Here is a 19,187-nt window from a genome sequence, read left to right on the forward strand (position 1 = left end):
TTTTGACTTATGAAATCATGACAGACACGACGATATGTGGACCATATGAGTGAACTAGTTTAAAATGCTATGTCCAAAGTAAAATTTTGGAACAGTGTATAAAGCTTTCCACACAATGAAGCAGTGATGGAAAAAGTATTAAGATAACAATATAAAAGTAGCAATGTTAAAAAAAAGTTCTCTTAAAGTATCAAAAGTAAAAGTACTAGTTATGCAGTAAAATTGCCTAAATGTAGGTGAACAGATCATTACTGTTGTAGCTGGTTCAGGTGGAGCTAATCTGAATTTATTCATACAGTCGGACAGTTTAATGCATAACAAAACTGCATCATATTTTGTAAGCACGTCATATGTTTTCTGCATAGTCCGATAAATGTGTAAAAAGTACAATATTTGCCTCTAAAGGTTGTGAAATAGAAGTATAACACATATAACATGAAAATAAATGACTCCATAACCAACAAACCACTGACCAGCACTTTTATTACACAACTACTCCAACATACAGTCCTCTTGTGTTAAAATTGCTCCAGTAAATGTTCTGGAGCATTTGGTCATCATCTATGTCAAAACTGTCCTTAAGTGCAATACTTGAGTACAATAGTGGAGTAAATACTAATAGTTCCTTTTAGTTCCTAAAATTAAATAGTTCCTTTCCACCACTGCACAGAAATGATGAACTATTGAAGTATTTTTCAGCCAATATGGACGTCACACTCCTCCAGTATGTGGACCAGTATTACTGTATTATCCTGCTTGTCCTGCAGGGTTTGCCATTCTGGAAATAAACCGTCACTGACTGAAGCTGACTGAAGGTAAACAAGTATTTTATCATATACAGGCCAGCTCAGACTGACCTCAGTCTGCACAAACACTGGCTGCTCGGTGCGTAAAACGCCCACAGAGGAGAAACTGTCATGCCAATCATAAATTACGACAACTGAGAAGATTTATCTGCCTGAAACTCTAGAGTGAATTGTGAATCAGTTCGGCTCTCTGTATTATTGCCATATTGCTCTCTCTCTCTCTCTCTCTCTCTCTCTCTCTCTCTCTCTCTCTCTCTCTCTCCTCTCCTGCTGATGGGAGGAGCGCAGCGCAGCTCCTCTCTGTATAAGAAGTGTTGAACGTTCAACAAGGGATTTTACACAGCTACTCAGGAGAAACGAAATGATCTGCCCTGGAGCCGCAGCAAAATGCTGGATGGACACCTACTCCTGGGATGGTTATCGTTCACAGTTATAGTGTATCTTCTCAACTTGCCCGGACCGACCGCAGCATATTTCGGGTAAGGACTGACAGACACACAGTGTGCCCATGATGCTGCTTTCATTGATTTGATTGGTTCCTGAGAAACAAAGCAGGTAACAACTTCTTTTCTTTCTTTTTTTTCTCTTAACTCACTGAAAACTTTAACATCGGTATTATTCTATTCGTCTCCAACAAAAATCAGTCCAGTTTGATCTGTTTTATGAGTTGTTTTGATTGCATTAATATCTGCGGGTCAGTAGGGTGTCATTTGGCGGCGCGTTGCGCAGCGCTCAGCGGTCCCACAGCTGGTGGCTGCAGCAGGTTGCCTGCACATGATCCGGTCTCTCTGAAGCTGCTGACAATTAAAAGTTTTTGTGACAAGCAAGATCAGCAAGTATCTAAACAGGCAACAGATAAACATAGCATCTATTATAGGTAGATTTACGCAGCCTCGGAGTAATGTTGGCCGGTGAGAGCTCACCCCATTCTCTCCCTGACAATTGAGCCAGCGCCCACTATAAAGAAACCCCTGGCACGTTTGAATGGCAGGTAGCGGTCGAGTGATTATTTTGCTGAAACACGTGTAAAATCATATCCTTAGTCGACTCTGAAAACAGCCGCGGAGCGAAAGGTGAGTGTATATGCCTCAGACTCAACAGCTGGTAACAATAAAGCAATCTGACTGACTGAACTGGTGGCCGAAACGTCTGCTCAGCTTGCACAGAAAATTCCCCCATCCAGCATAAACATCACACAACTCTGGCAGGGTTTTTTTTTTTTTTTTCTGCTGCCTCCATCAACTTAAAAAAAAAAAACCCAACAAAAAAACACTTGGAACACATGTCAGGGAATCAATCTGAAAAATGTAGCATTTCATGAATCATGTCATACTCACAATAATGTTTAATTTAGAAAGAGCAGGAGTGTATATATTTCAAAGTAAGTCACTCCCAGGGAACGCCTTGGATTTTAGGTGTAGCCCACTATGACCTCCACTTCAGAGTGGCTACTAATGCACTGAACTCCAGTTTGTCTGCTCACTTGAACCACACTCTTAGTTTTCTGTTCTGCCTTAGTAACGGAGGAACATTTAACCTGTGGGGGGAAGCCAAGGTCATTCAGATGAGGTCAGCATGTCAGGTGGGAGAGCAGCCATGTTTCATCTGGAACTGAAGGGTTTTTATCCAGAAGCAAGACCTTGGTGCTTGCAGTATCTACAAATATCTGTGCTGATAGGTGTTGTTAGTGCTCTCCTTGGCTGCAAACGGTGCAGACGTGCACAGAGACAAATGGCTGTAGACTGTGGAGTGATGACACTTGAAACCTTTCCAGCAGAGTCAAATTTATGGTAGGTATGGGTGTTGTGCAGGATCCAGGAGTGTTAGGTGATCTGGGAACTGTTGTGAATCTGCTAGGGAGCACAGGAAGTGTCCCCTAAGGGCCCGTTAGACTGGTGTGCTAGACCTGTCGACCGGTTGATGTGGGTTTTTACTTCTCCTGGACGTATGGGATAAATCCTTAATGCGGTATATTGATAGAAAAATCTAATGAAAAGTTAAACCAGCAGGAAAAGTATAAAAGGAACTGAATCATTTTATAGGTTTTATACTTTCTGAATAAACTTTCTCATGTCGGTGGGTAAATCGTGTTCTCTTGGGTGTTGCACCAAAGTGTTAGCGCTCATGTGAGTGATGCAAACATGCTGTATGGCACCTGGAATAGCCCTGCATGATGGAAATACCTCAGCCCTTCTCAGTAAAATGTCATCATCTGTAATACTCATGCACATATCAAGTACTTTCTCTGTGTCTGTCTTTGGTTTCAGCTCTAAAAGTTGCATTAGAAGGACAAACATAACCCCACTCTCTGTTTCTGTCTCCTTCCCTTTAGCAGTGTCGCCCTTGGCAGGCAGTATGTATTGAGGCTGACGTGCCAAATTGGCACTTACATCAGCCTTAATGGTCCTAATGGTAATGCATATTTACTTATTCAGTTAGCACTTGTTTTCAATTCCCTCTGTCAGTCTGTTCTCTATCTGTGGCCTGTGTAGTGCAGAGAGACATGTGGTATTACGATACTCCGGATTTATTATTCTGTGGCTCTGTGAGCAGGGAATATGAATGAGTGTCAGTGAATGATTTAGCCCTACAGCTGAGGAACATGAAACATACTGAAAGAGCCTGCACAGGTGACACAGATACAAAATGTGACTGCCCCGTGGCCAACTTCCCAGAAACTCGACACCGGTGACACTCCAGCACAGTCCTGCTCAGCTCTGACTGTGGGACTCACTAACACAAACCTGTTCAAATAAATATTCCACGAGCACGAGGCATCCCAGGGCCTCTTGAGTACTGATTTACTCAAAATAGAGGGTCAATGTTGCATACCCAATTTCCAGAGTGCGGTGGAGCGTAAGTGTAACATAAACACAATCTCTCCTGCCCATAGTCTGCGCAGCCGAGGGTGGGGTGGGATTCCTGGCGTAGTCAAGCACTCGCTTAAATTGTCATCCTTTGCCACAAGAATGTGAGCACTCATTTTCTTCCCCTCAGCCTATTGTGGCAGGTGGTGGTTCTGCTAAATCCGTTATCATTAGAGTCTGAATCGGAGATGTTCGCTGAGCTTTCATTACTTGACTTCATGGGTTACAGCACCTTGATGAAATATTGTATTAAGTGTTGCAGAAGGAAGTGATTTGTTTGCTCATTTGACCCTGTCAGGGCTCAGAGTGCTCTCAGACGCGACTCTTTAAATTTGAGCGTTGGTAAAAGACATGTCATTCTGTGGTCTTGTAAACTGTGCTGAATGCGAGTCCTAACACTGAGTCAAGAGTTTGTTTTTATTTAGTTCATGTGCGACATATACAGGAAGGCTGCCCACAGTCATGCAACTGGGATTTACCAATCAGAGAGGCACCGCAGCATCCTGAAGAAGCAAATATAGTGGTTGCTATTACTTGCTATTTAATTGCTGAAATATCCTTAAATACTTCATCATCAGTTTGTTCCTGTAGCAGAGCTGATGCCCTTTCAGATGGTATCATTGTTTTCAGCACTCCATTAAGTGAGGCAGTGTGCCAAAAACAACAGGATAACAAATGGGATGTGTGTAAATTTACTGAGGAGGAGTGATTTTTCAGTTTGCAGCTGTAAAAGCTTTTTATCACTGTGCTGAATTAGTTACTGGTGCGTATCAAACAGCAGCGCGTTTTAAAGTTTAAAGGCGCCTCATGTCTTTAGCACAGCACAGAAATGTTACAAGTTGTTTTTTAAGCGGCTCCATGTAAACATTTCCTCCTCCTTTTCTCCCCTCCCGTCTTCTGGTTTGCCTGCCTCATGTGCGTGCCGGCATCCCTGCAGTGGTTTGTGGGGAGCTGCTGGGTGATTACCACTCATTAGGAGCAGCAGAGTTGGTGTGGGCTCCGGCTGGCGTTGCCTGGCAGACAGTGGTGGCGGGCGTCTCATTACCAGGCCTTAAGGACTGATTAGCCCTGACGTGCAGCAGGGCGGAGAGCACCGTTGATAGAGGGATTTCCCAACTTCATAGGATATCCTGTGGCTATAGCCACACCTCAAAGGGTATCACTTTACTGTGAGTCAAAAAGATAGGATTCTCTCAGCTCTGGCGCTGTGACCGTGTAGCGTGGTGAGATCACGCAAACCTGGAGGCTTAGATAACAGACCGCACGGCCCCTGAAAAGAGAGAGCTTTGTTTTCTTTAAATTTCTGTTTGATACGTCCGGATTTGAGCTAAGCTGTGCTTTGCTTTGAGTGCTCTGCTCTAGAACATCCCTGTGGGGAGGCCTGCTATGCCTGTGGATGCCACAGGGTGGTGCAGCGCCTTCTGAGAGTGCAGGACGGTCCTCAATCAGCACTTTGTAACCTTTTTTGTGTAACAGTAGGAGAGTGGGAAATGAAATGTGAAAACATCAAATGCAAAGGCTGCCAAGTCTGTATAAAAATAATTCAGGGAAGGAAAATAGTCCTACGTATGCTTAGCTGTGGTCAACCTGCATGACATGTGCGAAGTGTCTTTCAACTTCAGCTTACACAGCAAAAATTCACCTCTCTGCACAGAATACCATGTCTTCTCTAAGTAATGCACAGTGCTGCTGTTTATTTTACAGGTTGAATCATCAAAAATTGCAGAGAGTGGTACCCTCCTTTGTTAGGAAGGCGTCAGTGGTGCCTGTAGTGGGTTGTTATGGGGCTCATACTGTATAATAACATGTTTTATTCTGAACATTTCTGAAGATTACATGGTTTGGTAAGGCTTTCAAAATGTGTTTGGCTTGCTCACATCCTAAGGACTTACAGCTCTGGTGTCATCAGCATGCAGAGGAGACCGCAGCTAAGACATATTTGATTTTTAAGGGACTGTCCCACTAGTCAGCTGTGCACTTCATTGGTCTATAGTCAGAAGATATGGGAGGGAAACTCCCATTGAAGGAAAGTTGTCGGTAAAACTGTACACACATGATGATTTTTGCAGATGGAGCTGGAGACATGGGCAATTTGCAAAACAGGAAAACTAATATAGACTCAAGATACTTTTAGTGGTCAGGCATTGATGAGATGATGCTAGTTAGTGCGACCGCTATGTCCTGTGTTTTCCATCCTTGACCGCAGGCATTTTTCTCTGCCTGGTTTGTGGGGATAGAAGAGACATGGCACTTCGCATGTGCCAAGATTAACAGATTGACAAACCCTCACTTAAGACTTTGGTCTTCTAGAGAGTATCAATGCTTTTCTTGTGTCTAACTTTGTTTGTTTTTTTAATTCATTCTCACAACCTAAAACATCTTCTCTGCAGCAGCCAACATAAAATCTTGGTTTTTAATCTCATGCACCTGTTAGCAAAGATTTAGACTTTCACAAAGGATGAAAGAAAGTTGGCCTTACCGTTTCAAAACTGCAGGGTTAGACTTTTACTGCACTTTATCAGGCCGATCATCTTGCATAAACACAATTCTATAGAAGCCTGACCTGACATGCACTCGGATACTCCACTCGAATGTGTGTGTAATTACATAGACTAAGGTTAGTCCCAGAAGGCATATTTATCCATAAAGCCCAAGCATTAGTTTCAGAATGGACACAGTCAGATGTACACTGACATGAATAGGCCTGGGCATGGCAGGCGTTCTCTGCTGTGATTAACCCCGAAGGAGTTTTTTTTTGTTTCACGTTGAAAAGAACCCATTTGCATGACTTTCAACTGGTTACTGCTGCTTTAATCATCAGTCAGTTGTCAAGAGGCAAATTTTTTCACTCCAGGCGATAAATGAGCTTTGTGTGTGTGCACAGAAACTCATGCTATTTGAGAATGTTTGTCAGGTGAGGCAAATTAACACTTTCCGTCTTTAAATTGGAACTTACAAGTGTTATATTTCACAGCAGATTAAAAAGCGGTAACATGTTGCATTTTCAGTTTTTGCATTTGTGTTCTGTTGGCCCTCTCTGGGAAAAAAATAACAAATCTTTCAGTAGTGAGAGTAAATAACCGTTAATGAACTCAGCTACTTGCAGTTACTGAGGCATGAGTGATTCAAAACAGCTACTGTTTTGTTTTGGATTTTGTGGTTTGACTTTGCATGCTCGGTTTATTCACAGAAGTGCCTTTGCCCAGTGTAACAGGAATGAACAAACCAGACATTTCCAGTCTCTGCACAGCTTTTAAATATCTGCTTTATAGAATTGTAGAGAGTTTAGAGTCAAACTGTTTTGCTCTCTCACCAAACAACGGTAGTCTGGGTCTTGTGTCAGCATGTGCGAATCGGTGAGAGCTGAGTACAGTATGTGTGCCGGAACGTGTTTGGTGCGTCGGTGCGCTGGTACAGGGCTGCTCTGTGCCATGGTGTAGGCTAGAACAGGGGAGTCATGTGGACACTGCTGCGCGCCCAATCTGTGCCAGTCACACAGTGACTATAACTGAGCTGCTGACCTTAGAAGCCTTGAGTTCTCACATAGCAGTTAAACCTCTTACCATGCCCCACACTCCCATTCCCAAACCCAGGTCCTGCAGTCCTGCTGCTCAGCTACCAGCGCTCGCATTCACGGCTGTGGATTAAAAAATTAGGCTCAACAGTAACTTTTCTCCCTTTTTTTTTATGAATTGAAAAGGAAAGATACTTTGCAGTGCAATTTTTTGCATGGCGTGAGAACACACTGACATAAAAGAAAATATTTCTGATGAAATGTGTCACTCACATTTAAAATGTCAAGGGACGACATGTACAGGAACATGACCACATTAGTCAATTAGTGGGAGTACTCTGACACGGCCTATGTGGGTTTTAGATGACCAGAGAGAGGGGACAGCAGATGATATAACATTGGGTCATATCCTGTTAAGTCATACAAGATAGCAGACCCCCCCCCCCCCCCCCCCCCACACACACACACACACACACACACACACACATACACACATTGTGAATAGCCGTACTTCTAGACGTTGCATGACATCCCAACTACACAGAAAGGCTCATTACTCAACTAATAATGGCTTACTAAGTCCCAGACCAGAACTGCTTTGTTTTCAAAGTCGTTTTGTCATGTTACTGTACTGTATCAGTCACAGCTTGTTAGGAGTAGTCACAACACCCAGTGCTTTCAACTAGTGACTAATCTTATCTTAGCCTCATACATAATCGTTTACTCTTTCCCCTATTTCTGGTTTTAATGACTTGGGGAATGAACGGTGTCACTATGGCTGTCGGGGAGAAAATGTTTGAGCTCAGCGCAGGATTTCTTCTCTGATAGACTTCTCGGACGTAGACAACAGCCTGGAGACTCCCCGTACCAGAGAGTCATTCGACACTGATTCATGGTTTCTTCAATTATTCAGGTTTAAGCTGTGGAGCACATTGTCAGCCATAGTTAGAGTGGGCCAGAGGGAAAACACCACACACACTCACATTCCTACAACCTCTGGCATGGCCTGGGCTGTGATACACCAGATGGGACTTGGGCAGGGTGGTCTGAAGTTCATCCAACATTTCTGAGAAAAGCACACACTTTTTTTCCCCCCAAAAGGAGCATTTTAAACACTGTGGAGGCACGAGGAAAAAGTGAAAGAGAGAAAAGAAGATCAGCACTGGCGAGTTTAATTTCCTACAAAAACTTAAATTAGAAAAAAAAAAATGTGCAGATGAATCTCAGGTGAGCGTGGTAGTTTGTCTTCATGACAGCTGAACCGTTCCAGGACAAATGTTCATGTCCGTCATTGTTTTGTGGAGGTTATGTTCACAGACAGCGGCGGTTTTGTCTAGAGGGGGCTTTGTTTTGAGCCAACAGCTGGGTGGAATGATTGGCATTCGTTTAGAGTAATTGACCAGTGGGAATAGGGGAAGTTTCGGAGAAAAGGGGAAAAAGCAGGAAAAGGAGGAGGGGGGTTAGTTGTGATCTTGGAGACACTAGACCACACAACCTGCAAGTTCAGGCTGATGGAGAACCTGTGGCTTTTGTGCTTTTTCTGCCTGGGCGCATTTAGCCACGACTGACTCGTGTAGGTGTTGACTTAAGGTAGTAAGTGCCCATACGCATGTGCACATGCATGCATGCATGCATACACACGTGTGTATGGTAACTACATATACAAACATAGCCAGCACCTGTTAGTCTTGTGGAGTGGAAATGATAAACAGACACTGGCTGACATTCACCAAAACACTTTGCTGCTTTGCTCTTTTCTTGGTGCCAGAAATATGTTGGCTTTGGTAACTTTGGTTTCAGAATTTTACAGTGATCAAAACACCAAAGACAGACTTTCCTTCCAAAGTATGGATCATGACAGTATTGTTGTTATTGGTAATAAAACGTGAATGTCAGATGTAGAAGTTGTAAAGATAAGTGAAAAAACATCTAAATAGGGCAGCAACTTTAGCCCCACTATGACTGGACTTTTGAGAGTTTAAATCAATGATATATCTCCCAGTAATCATTTTGTAAGAACAATTTGAATTCCGCAAATATGTTTTTTTTCTAAATGAATTATGACCACGGTATTTACTGAGGAGGGACATTTCCCAGTTGAAAAATAAACTCTCTCTTGAACAGGCTTTGTAGTGGCGACACTGTTTCTAAATTACTTCAGACATATCTTTGGCATTTCTCTACTTCAATATTTTTGTACTAAGATATCAGTGATAAGCTAGAATTGCCTTATATATCATCCTGTTTGATGCTCCAGCTGTGATTCTTTTAATTTCCATTTAGTCTGTCGTTTCTCATTTATGCTAGGTGATGTTTTGCCAGAGATTAAAGTGACATCTTCAAATTCCTCTATTTAGTCCAAACCCTAATGATACTCGTGTTATGATGCACAGAAAATAGCAGCAAATCTTTGCATTTTACAAGCTGGAACCAATCGATCGGTCAACGACTGCTTTAGGACTAGAGCTGATATTTGTAAAGTTTACTGATTCAGTGCTACATCTAATATTTGTAAAGTTTGCTGTTTAGAAAGCTTTCGACTCCTGAGATTAATCTGTACCACATGGACTGAGCTGCCTTTGTTTATATTTGGCTGTGTGAGTATATGAATAACACCAGAAGTTACACAGCTATATGTGTTTGTACCCTATACACGTAGCAGGCTCTTCAATTAGGCCAAGAAAGTTAAAGTAACACAGATAATATATTTTCCACTATCTAAGAGTTTAGGTATTATTACACCCCTTTAACTATTTACATACCAAACCAATGAAGAATGAACAGAATTACCAGCTGAGGGTCACTTCCAGGACTGAAATGTGAAGCCAGAGAGGGAGTGATGATGGCGAAGTTTAGTGCTTTAGTCAATGATTTCCTCAAGGGATCGACTCTGAGGCTCCGTGGTGTGAAATGAACCGTTTTCACTGAACCCGCTGTATTGAAAAATGTATATAAAGTAAATGTCATGGGCAATGGGAGGTGCTGACAGGTAGAGAGAAAGGACTAAACAAACTCCAGCGTTACAAAGCGAAAGACAGTGGAGGAGGCGCAGCGTGAGAGTGGGTCAGTGATGTCTGCGAGGAGTGTGTAGAGGCAAGTGTGTGAATGGAAAAAGCAAAGCTGAGCAAACATCAGCAAGAATCCCACCTCACGTAGGATAATAATGAGTTTTATATGTTGGTGTTATATTCCACGTGTAATTGGTGTTGCTGTGCCAACACCTCAAACAACACCTCAAACAAAAACACCTACAGAAAATGGTCCATGATGTGAAAACACAGAGTTACATGTTACTACTCTCTAATTCAGTGTGGTGGAGTCACTGTAGGTGCCTGGGTTTTGCCAGCTTTTTAACTAATGTGTGCCTTTCATGATAAACAACCATATACATTTTGTACAACCTTCTAAAGGGTTTCTAAGTTGTAATTAACAGCCTTTTTAATAGTAAATAAATAATTAATTAATGCCTTATAGATCAGTTATTTGGTGTTATAAGTGTCGTACAGCTGAAGAATAGTTTAAATTTATCAAATAGTGAATTGACACAATATTAGTGTAAAAGTAGTCAAGAGTTTTAAAGTTTTCAAGCCCCAAAGTTGCTTTAAAATTCAACAAACTGTGACAATTTGCTGTGTTACTTCGTCTCATACGACAGTGAATTTAAAATCTTAAGGTTCATCGGACAAAACAAGCTAATTCAAGATGTCGCCATGAGCCCAGGGATATTGTGATGGACATTTTTTCAACAGTTCAACGGGGAAAATGATCTCCGGATTAATGGATGAATAAAAATGTATACAGAATATATATAGATATATATATATATATCCAACAATACTACCTAATACGTTGTTAATGATGCAACCCCTTTGTGGAAGCAAAGTGAATCTTCAGTTAGAGATTTTTCACAGTTTGGCAAATGAGAAAGTTCTTATGAATGGTTTATAAGTGATCTATAAAGCCATTAGTTACACATTATGAACTCTTGATAAAGGGTTATATTTTTTTTTATAAAAACTGAGCTCCACTGAGTTGTCAGAGGTGACTGTGTTTCTCCATTTTTCCTCATAAAATCAGTCATCGTTATGGGACAACACAATAATGATTTCCATTTGACTGAAGATTTCAGTTTCAGATTTGTAATGATTTTTATGATTCAACCACTGCACTGTTTTCCAGTTCTCCTTTCCTCTAAGTGAGTTGAATGAGTTCACTCTTCAGCAAAAGGCAGAGTGATTTCTTTTATTTTTTGCAGATCACCATATTGGAATGTGTGACCCTTTTTGTGTGACAGCAGGGGTCACGGTCCCATATCCAGCGAAAATATTATCTTTAATTTCCAACAAAGTTGAATTAAAGAGGAACGATTGACATCAACTCTGCTTTTATTCTTGTAAATATCAAGAAAGTGCTTCCACTCCCGGGTAGTAGGTATTTTACGAAGACGGGAGAATGGAATCGGTGTACATCTGTGATACTATTTGACTAGTTTTTGGTCTGCCACAGAGTGGAAACATGCACAAGAACGAGCCCCGGCCAGTAGTTTCTTCTCTGGAGACGTGAAGTGTTTCTCCGCTCTCAAATCTCTCCCATCTACACTTTGCCCCCGGGCCGTCTTAGTAACTAGCTAGAAATATGCCTTTGTGTAAAAAAGCCGCAGAGACAGTAGCGCTGAGATCAGTGTCATGTCATCTTTGGCCTCCTTCCAGCTCTGCTCAGACCATCTTTTTGTCTCAAACAGGCAGACGTCACACAGACAGTTGAGGCCTGTCACTCTAATGGTCTCTTGTTTTGGCAGGCATGTGGGCTTTTTGGAAGATTTGAGGCTGATACGTGTTACTCCGCATGCCTTACTGAGGAATGTGTGCGTCATGTTGGTGGTATTGAGTAAATTAAGACCACCATTTGTTGCTTAGATCTCTTTATAGCTATATATAGTACAAATTTCAATTAATGTTTACTTGCTTTGTCTGCTTGTCTGCTTCCTGGTTTATTGAAAATATGTTGAATTTACATGATTTTTAATTCCCCACTGGGGTTCCAAGTGGACTTACGCAGGTACTCTACATGGCGCCATCATTCAATCCCTGAATGCTTGCTTGCCATAGAAATGTTGTTGAACGCTTGTCAGTCACATGTAACACACAGGGTCGGCCGGAATTGTTTGTTTTGGCAATCTGAATATGTTTCCTTGGCATTGTTACTTCAGTGTATTTTAACAAAGCATGAAACAAATAAGAGGAAAATGTCAGGGTTTCGCAGAGACACACAGGCCTCTCATGTAGTGTATGCCTCGCTCTGTGCGCCTCAGACCATACATTTTTTGCTTTCTAAGTGTGTTGGGAGAGCAATCTCTGTCAAGACACAGCTTGCCATGTTTCCATTTGAAAATTCATAGCTGTCAGACATGTTAAGGAAAGGCAAACATGCTTTGTAAAGAGGAAACCATTTGGCCCAATCTGAAAGCAAATCCCGATTCCTTCTTTTTGATTTGACTTCTTGGATTTTCAAGCAGGCTGTAAATGCATCGTAAAGACAATATCGTATAGCATATGTAAGCTATTAAGTCCATTGGTATGAAACTGAGGACTCAAGGGGAAACATTTCAGTCAGTTATTGGACTTAATAAAATAAATCTCTTGTTGAAGAACTACTGTGACCCTCTGTTAGAGGCTGAAGCGAATATGAGTGTTGACAGAATCTTCTCTGAAAAACAGTAATGAAGTCAAAAATGTAAGTAATGTGGATCATCGATCAACACTTCTGCTGCATTAACTAAACCGGTGTAGACATCCACCGGGTGTTCTGCACCTTTACGAAAACATTGTAGAATAATTTCTTTTGCACTGCTTGGCTAAATCCAACTATGTGGTAGGTTTCTCATGTACTGTGGTTACTCTTCTCAGTCTTACAGTTGGACCTCTTCCTTGCATTTTACATGCAAGGAAGGATGGACAACAGTTCTCAATTGTTGAGTTAATAATGCTGTGTTATTTTTATACAAAGTTGATCATAAAAGGCATGTTGGATGTAAAAAAAATGACTTAAAGACTTTTAATGCTGTTAAATTATAATTTGAAATGTTTAATTCTATTTGACATTTACATTTCCATTAAAGTCAATGTAACGTACATAAGCTATACTGTGATACTGCCAATGGCAAAATAAATGTGAAAAATGAACACGTCATTCTACAGTGAAAGCAAAAAGTAGGGTTTGTATTTTATTGATCCAGCATTAGGCGAAATGTCGATGCACAAAAGTGTCCTTTAAATGTCTGAAGTCGGTCTGCGAAGGCACGTTGGCCTGAAGAGTTGAGCTTTTGTGAGTTCTGTAAATCCATTTATTCTTCAGTTTCACTATAAGGGTGTAAAGGAGGCCAGAAATTCCACATAATGAGCAACTACGGTGCCAATCCTGTCAGTTGGTGTGACCAAAATGGTCACAGGCTGACAGTCATGTCCCCTGTGTGTGTTTATGAAAGTAATGCTCTGCTTTCCCCATCACGACCTCAGAACGCTGGTCGTCGGTTTTGCCAGCTATGTGGCAGTCCCTGCTTTGTGTGTTTTATATACGCTTCCCTTAAATAAACTGACGAAAGGAGTGCAAGTCTACCACATGTTCTCCATACCATGTTTAGAACTGATACTCCTGCTTGTTATATTTCAAATGGATTACAGCTTTAAGATCCTGAATAGTGGACTTTTGTTATGGGGATTCTATAACGAGAGTGTAAATCCTGCTGTGTGATCATGTTTAAATCTATGAAACGCAGCAGTGAGTGACATTCCCCCCCTCGGGATATGATATAAATATTAAACCAAGTATCCGCTGGCTACTGTTTCACATGCATGTGGTATGACTGTCACGTTCGCTGCATGCCATCGTTTAAAATATGTCCCCATACCAGCTGAATGCTCTATTACTTAACATATATGACATTCATTATAATATCAATCTGAAATCATCTCAGTAGTGTAGGCCTGTGAGCTGCTGGTGCTGTTGATTAGTATGTGAGGTCTAAAACAGGGACAAAACACTGAGGAAGCTCTTATGAAAAGAAAGAACTCTTCCACCTCTGTAGAGAATTTGCTCTATACACAGACACGCCTGTGCTGGAGGTTGATCTCAATCTCCGGCAAATGTTGAATTCCCCTGAACATTAACCACTGAACAGCTGAATTCATTTGAACATTAACCAAACTTTTGAGCATTAGATGCCCCAGCTGTGCTTCCTGTGCTGTTTATGTAGTATATCTTTGCAACTTTTATTGTTTATCCAGGAAGGTCAGCATCCTGCGCTTTATTGGAACCTTTATCAAGATGTATCCACTCCGTCTGTGTGCACGGTTGTAAGTGACCTGTCTGTGCTCCTTCACTCTAGGTTGACAGGTAATGAACCGTTGTCTATCCTGCCACTGAACTCTCTACCAGAGGAGAACGTGGGCAGGGCCCACTACAAGCTGTGCGACCGGCTCAAACTGGAAAAGAAGCAGCGCAGGATGTGCAGACGAGACCCAGGCGTGGCGGAGACCCTGAGAGAGGCCATCACCATGAGCGCCCTAGAATGCCAGTATCAGTTCCGCTTTGAGAGGTGGAACTGCACCTTAGAGGGGCGCCACCGAGCCAACATACTAAAGAGAGGTGTGAGCTTTCGTTTTCTTTTTGATCTCTAAAAACAAACCTTGTATCTCTGCAATGTTGCACACTGACAGAGACAACTGAAACATCTATGCGTTATACTCACCTGTGCTTAAAATAGAAAATTAAAACAGCAGTCAGATTTTGGTGCAAAAAAATCTTTTGAACTTGGTCTATTTTTCCTGCCTCTCACTTGTCACTCTGCAATGGGCTTTTCTAGGATTTAAAGAGACAGCCTTCTTGTATGCCATCTCCTCGGCGGGCCTGACCCATGCGATGGCCAAAGCTTGCAGCGCAGGACGCATGGAGCGCTGCACATGTGACGAGGCCCCCGACCTGGAGAACCGCAAGGCGTGGCAGTGGGGGGGCTGCGGAGACAACCTCAAATACGCCAACAAGTTTGTCAAGGACTTCCTGGGCAAACGCTCCAACAAGGACCTGCGCGCACGCGTGGACATGCACAACACAAATGTGGGCATGAAGGTAAGCGTGCAACATCAGAGGTTGTCAATGGTTTCACAATCACAAGTATTAAAAAGTATTGTCAGATGACTCTATAGTTCCCAATCAGCTCTACAGAGTGTTTTAGCATCTTCTAGCACATTGTTTTGGTTTTCTGGCACACAACTTTACTGTTTTAATGCAATATCATTGGCCTTATGAGCACCACTTCCAAGCACAACAGGTAGCTGTTTTCAATGAAAAAAGCACAAAAAAAACATCTGTCTCTTACTTGTTCAGCGCCAGAGACAAGTTAGTGACTAGCTGGTATAGCATTTAGCATCTAAAGAGCCAAATGTTTATCTCAGGAGGTTTTGGCAAAAACAGGGCTAAAATGAGAGTGAATGTTGGACTTAGATTAATTTGAAACGCAGCTCCAAATGAATGCTAAAATCTGCTGAATGTCTAAATGAGCATATGTTTGCTAATGTGGTTGCCATGACAATTTTATAGGGTGATCATGACCCTAAGTGACAAAGACATTCAATTATATCAGGTTCAAGTAATCTAATCTTGAGACTAGAACGATGTGGAAAGTTTTACCGAGCAGAAAAGACAAAATGCTACTGAGCTGCGTTATGGGAAGTGCAACATCTTGTGTCCTTAGTCAGCAGAAAGGTCAGAACATCTTGGTCTCTGCTGCATCGATTTTTTAATCTGTCTCTTGTGAGTCCTAAAACACCATAGAAGTAGGAGATGCCCTTTTAAGGCCTCATTTGATTTTCCATTCACCCCTTCACAGATTACTGTAGCTTGTCTGTGACTTTGACAGCAACAGTATTTTATAATAAGAAGAATAATAATAATGATTTGTCTAAACATTATGATCTGTTGACTCAGTGATGTTAGAAGAATTTTAGGGAGTTGCATTCAAAGGAATGAAAAAAGTTCACTACACAAAAATATTTTAATTTCACGGCAGTATTTTTATCAAGCTGTCATATTAACTTGCTTTTTATTAAAAGTAATAATTTCAACAATTTGGGAGCGAAATTCTACAGAGTTTGAGTCATGACGCATCAACCAGGACACACTCATCAAGAAAACTGTTTGAATGGGGTCAGAGTTCATTTTTTTTTTGTCACAGACAGTATTTAAACACAAATATTGGCTAATTGCTCACATGAATCAGATAAACGGTGGGAAAACTATGATAATATAAAACAAGCTTAGTACTTTGCAATTATGTAGACAAACAGCAACATGAAGTGCCAATTCATTCTGCGCCTTATCCCGGATATACTGTACAACCATATCTTTGGTTTTGCTTTTGTAATGCTGGAGTTTAAACATTACAGTGCTGGTAAATGAATGCCGTCCAAGACAAAACACACTGTACAAATATATGGTTTAAATGACCAAAGAGGAATTTAATATGACCACAAGAGAATGACATTGATGTAGTTGCATTGGGCATCTTGAGAGACTGAAACTACTGAAAAAATAGTGTAGAGTTTCAAGCACCTCCAAAGATCCTGGAAAAAAGAAACCTAAACTGATTAAAGTAATTGCCACTGTAAATTTGGTGAAATCTGAAAGTGCTCATTAGTCAATATTTGGTTTTCTCTCCCAGATTAGATAGACAACGACTCTCATTCGTGCTCTGGCCCAATTCAGCAATTGTTTGTGGTGAGCAAATATGGGTTTTTCATCTTGGAAGTGTTTTTAATAGTAAAATAAAAACGAGGGAATGGTCTTAATCCGTCAAGCCAAAGCAAACTAAAGGTCTGGAAACAGTTGCTTTTGCTCGACTTTTCTCATATTGTAGCCATTTTCATTTTGGTTTCAAAATGAATTATAGCAGAGGCACACTTCCCAAATGTTAGCAGACACAAAACTCTCCCAAAAGGCCAATGCAGGCTCTTCCTTTTCAGCTTCGCTCTCCAAAATCAAATCTCTCAGGAGATTTTATTTGTGATAAAAGATTTACAACAGTGTTTTTGCTCTTTTTTTGCGATATGCACATGTAGTGAGGTATACCACATTCGTTCAGGACGAATTCCCACACCGAGGACGAAACTGGAATGTGCTAGCCTCTGCATCCCCTCGACATTTAAAAGCTGACCTATCAAATTTTCTTGACCTGCTGGTGTGATGAATATGCACTTCCTGTCCCCCGATCTCTTTCACAGTCTGAGAAAAGAACTGTAGATGCTATCCAAACCCCATCTAAGACAATGTGTTCTTGTCATTGATTTTCACACACACACACTGCTTTTACATTGTGGTTGATACTGAAGTGAACTTTGGCTGACTGCGAAGAGGTCAAGTAGCGTTAAAATAACGCGTTGTGGTCATTTTTGCTGACAATCTCTATGTTTCACTTGCAATTATGTATGATTTTATATAAGAGAAGACTTTCTTTACTATTCTTTCTCTTTCCAACTGTTTGCATGACTTATTCTGACCTAATTACTACACTGAAAGATTGGGCTGATCAACTCTGCGTTTAGAAAACACACTTACAGTAAATGGACAGGAATAGTGCCCAGCGCCTACATATTAAAGTCTCCTCATTCTCATGGCTGTCTGAATAGATAGTCTTTGTGAGAGTACTTCTCTTTGCAGAAACCTCCCCTCACTTATCATAATAACAGTTATTGAGTTTAATCAAAATGCCATCCCTGGTCATAACAAATCATCCTCCCACCAACTAATACTCTTTTGCTCTTTTATGTGAAGGCTTAGACAAAGTGTTACATTGTTCTCCTTAAGAATTACGGTGATGATAGTTTGCATGCAATAATTGAAGCCTCTTTTTATTGTGATGTCAAAAGAGCAGCGAATGTAATAATTTTCCACTGTATTTTTACATTCCTCCTCAAACCACTTCACTCCACCCTGATCATCTAATTGTGAGCATATTTGGGTAATTAGGCTCTTTGAGATGCTGCTTACTAAACAAAGGCTTGTTAAATTACAGAGCTTTCATTACGTGCCTTTAATGTTTCGTGGCAGTAAACAGTATTTCATTGTCTCTGAACCAGGTAATCAAGGCCGGAGTGGAGACCACTTGCAAATGCCATGGCGTCTCCGGGTCCTGTACCGTCCAGACCTGCTGGAGGCAGCTCCTGCCCTTCCACGAGATCGGCAAGCAGCTGAAGCAGCGCTACGAGACCTCCATCAAGGTTGGCAGCTCCACCAATGAGGCCACGGGGGAGGGAGAGATCTCCACAGGCCGCAGCCAACAGCAGCAGCAGCAGCAACAGCAGCAGCAGCAGCAGCCCCTGCCTGGCCTGAACGATCAGATCCCTCGCACTATGGACTTGCTCCACATCGAGGACTCGCCTAGTTTCTGTAGACCCAGCAAATACTCGTCGGGCACGGCAGCCCGCAAGTGCTACAAGGACAAGAACTGCGATGCTATCTGCTGCGGGCGAGGCCATAACACTCAAAGCAGGGAGGTGACCCGGCCATGTCAGTGCCAGGTGCGCTGGTGCTGCTACGTCGAATGCAAGCAGTGCACACAGAGAGAAGAGGTTTATACCTGCAAAGGGTAAACCACATGCCTGTCAGCCCCCACGATCAGTGGAGCAAGTGAAAGATGGCTGTGTTGAAGAGGAACGGCTGTTTTGTTCTCAAACAAGGTTTTGCTTCCACTGTTGGAACAGTGTACTGCAAACACAAGAGGAGCGAGCCGATGGAGAAGCAATAAGCACTTTGAGGGATTTCTGTGGGTTGGGTTTCAGAGCTCCTGTGGCCCCCGTGTCTGGGGTTTGCAGATTTAAAAAAAAAAAAAAAACACCTTCTCAGACAACTGGGTCAACATCTCAAGCTTTTTTTTTTTCATCACGGCTTTGCCTTGAAGAGAGAAGCTTTTATTTTCCTATTAAAATAATCAATTTGCATCTTTTCACA

The 19,187-nt window shown here is 41.7% G+C and overlaps 1 protein-coding gene across 1 annotated transcript; it reads left to right on the top strand.

Annotated features, from left to right (window-relative positions):
- Positions 1-1,079: 1,079 nt before the first annotated feature.
- Positions 1,080-19,028, top strand: wnt9a (wingless-type MMTV integration site family, member 9A). The gene is given in 4 exon segments (XM_070845561.1): positions 1,080-1,285; positions 14,572-14,831; positions 15,049-15,311; positions 18,317-19,028. Coding segments are annotated over 4 exon segments (1,242 nt in total). The 3' UTR covers positions 18,830-19,028.
- The last annotated feature ends 159 nt before the right edge of the window (positions 19,029-19,187 follow it).

This window comes from Pempheris klunzingeri, chromosome 15 (genome assembly GCF_042242105.1).
Source record: "Pempheris klunzingeri isolate RE-2024b chromosome 15, fPemKlu1.hap1, whole genome shotgun sequence".
Lineage (NCBI taxonomy): Eukaryota > Metazoa > Chordata > Actinopteri > Acropomatiformes > Pempheridae > Pempheris > Pempheris klunzingeri.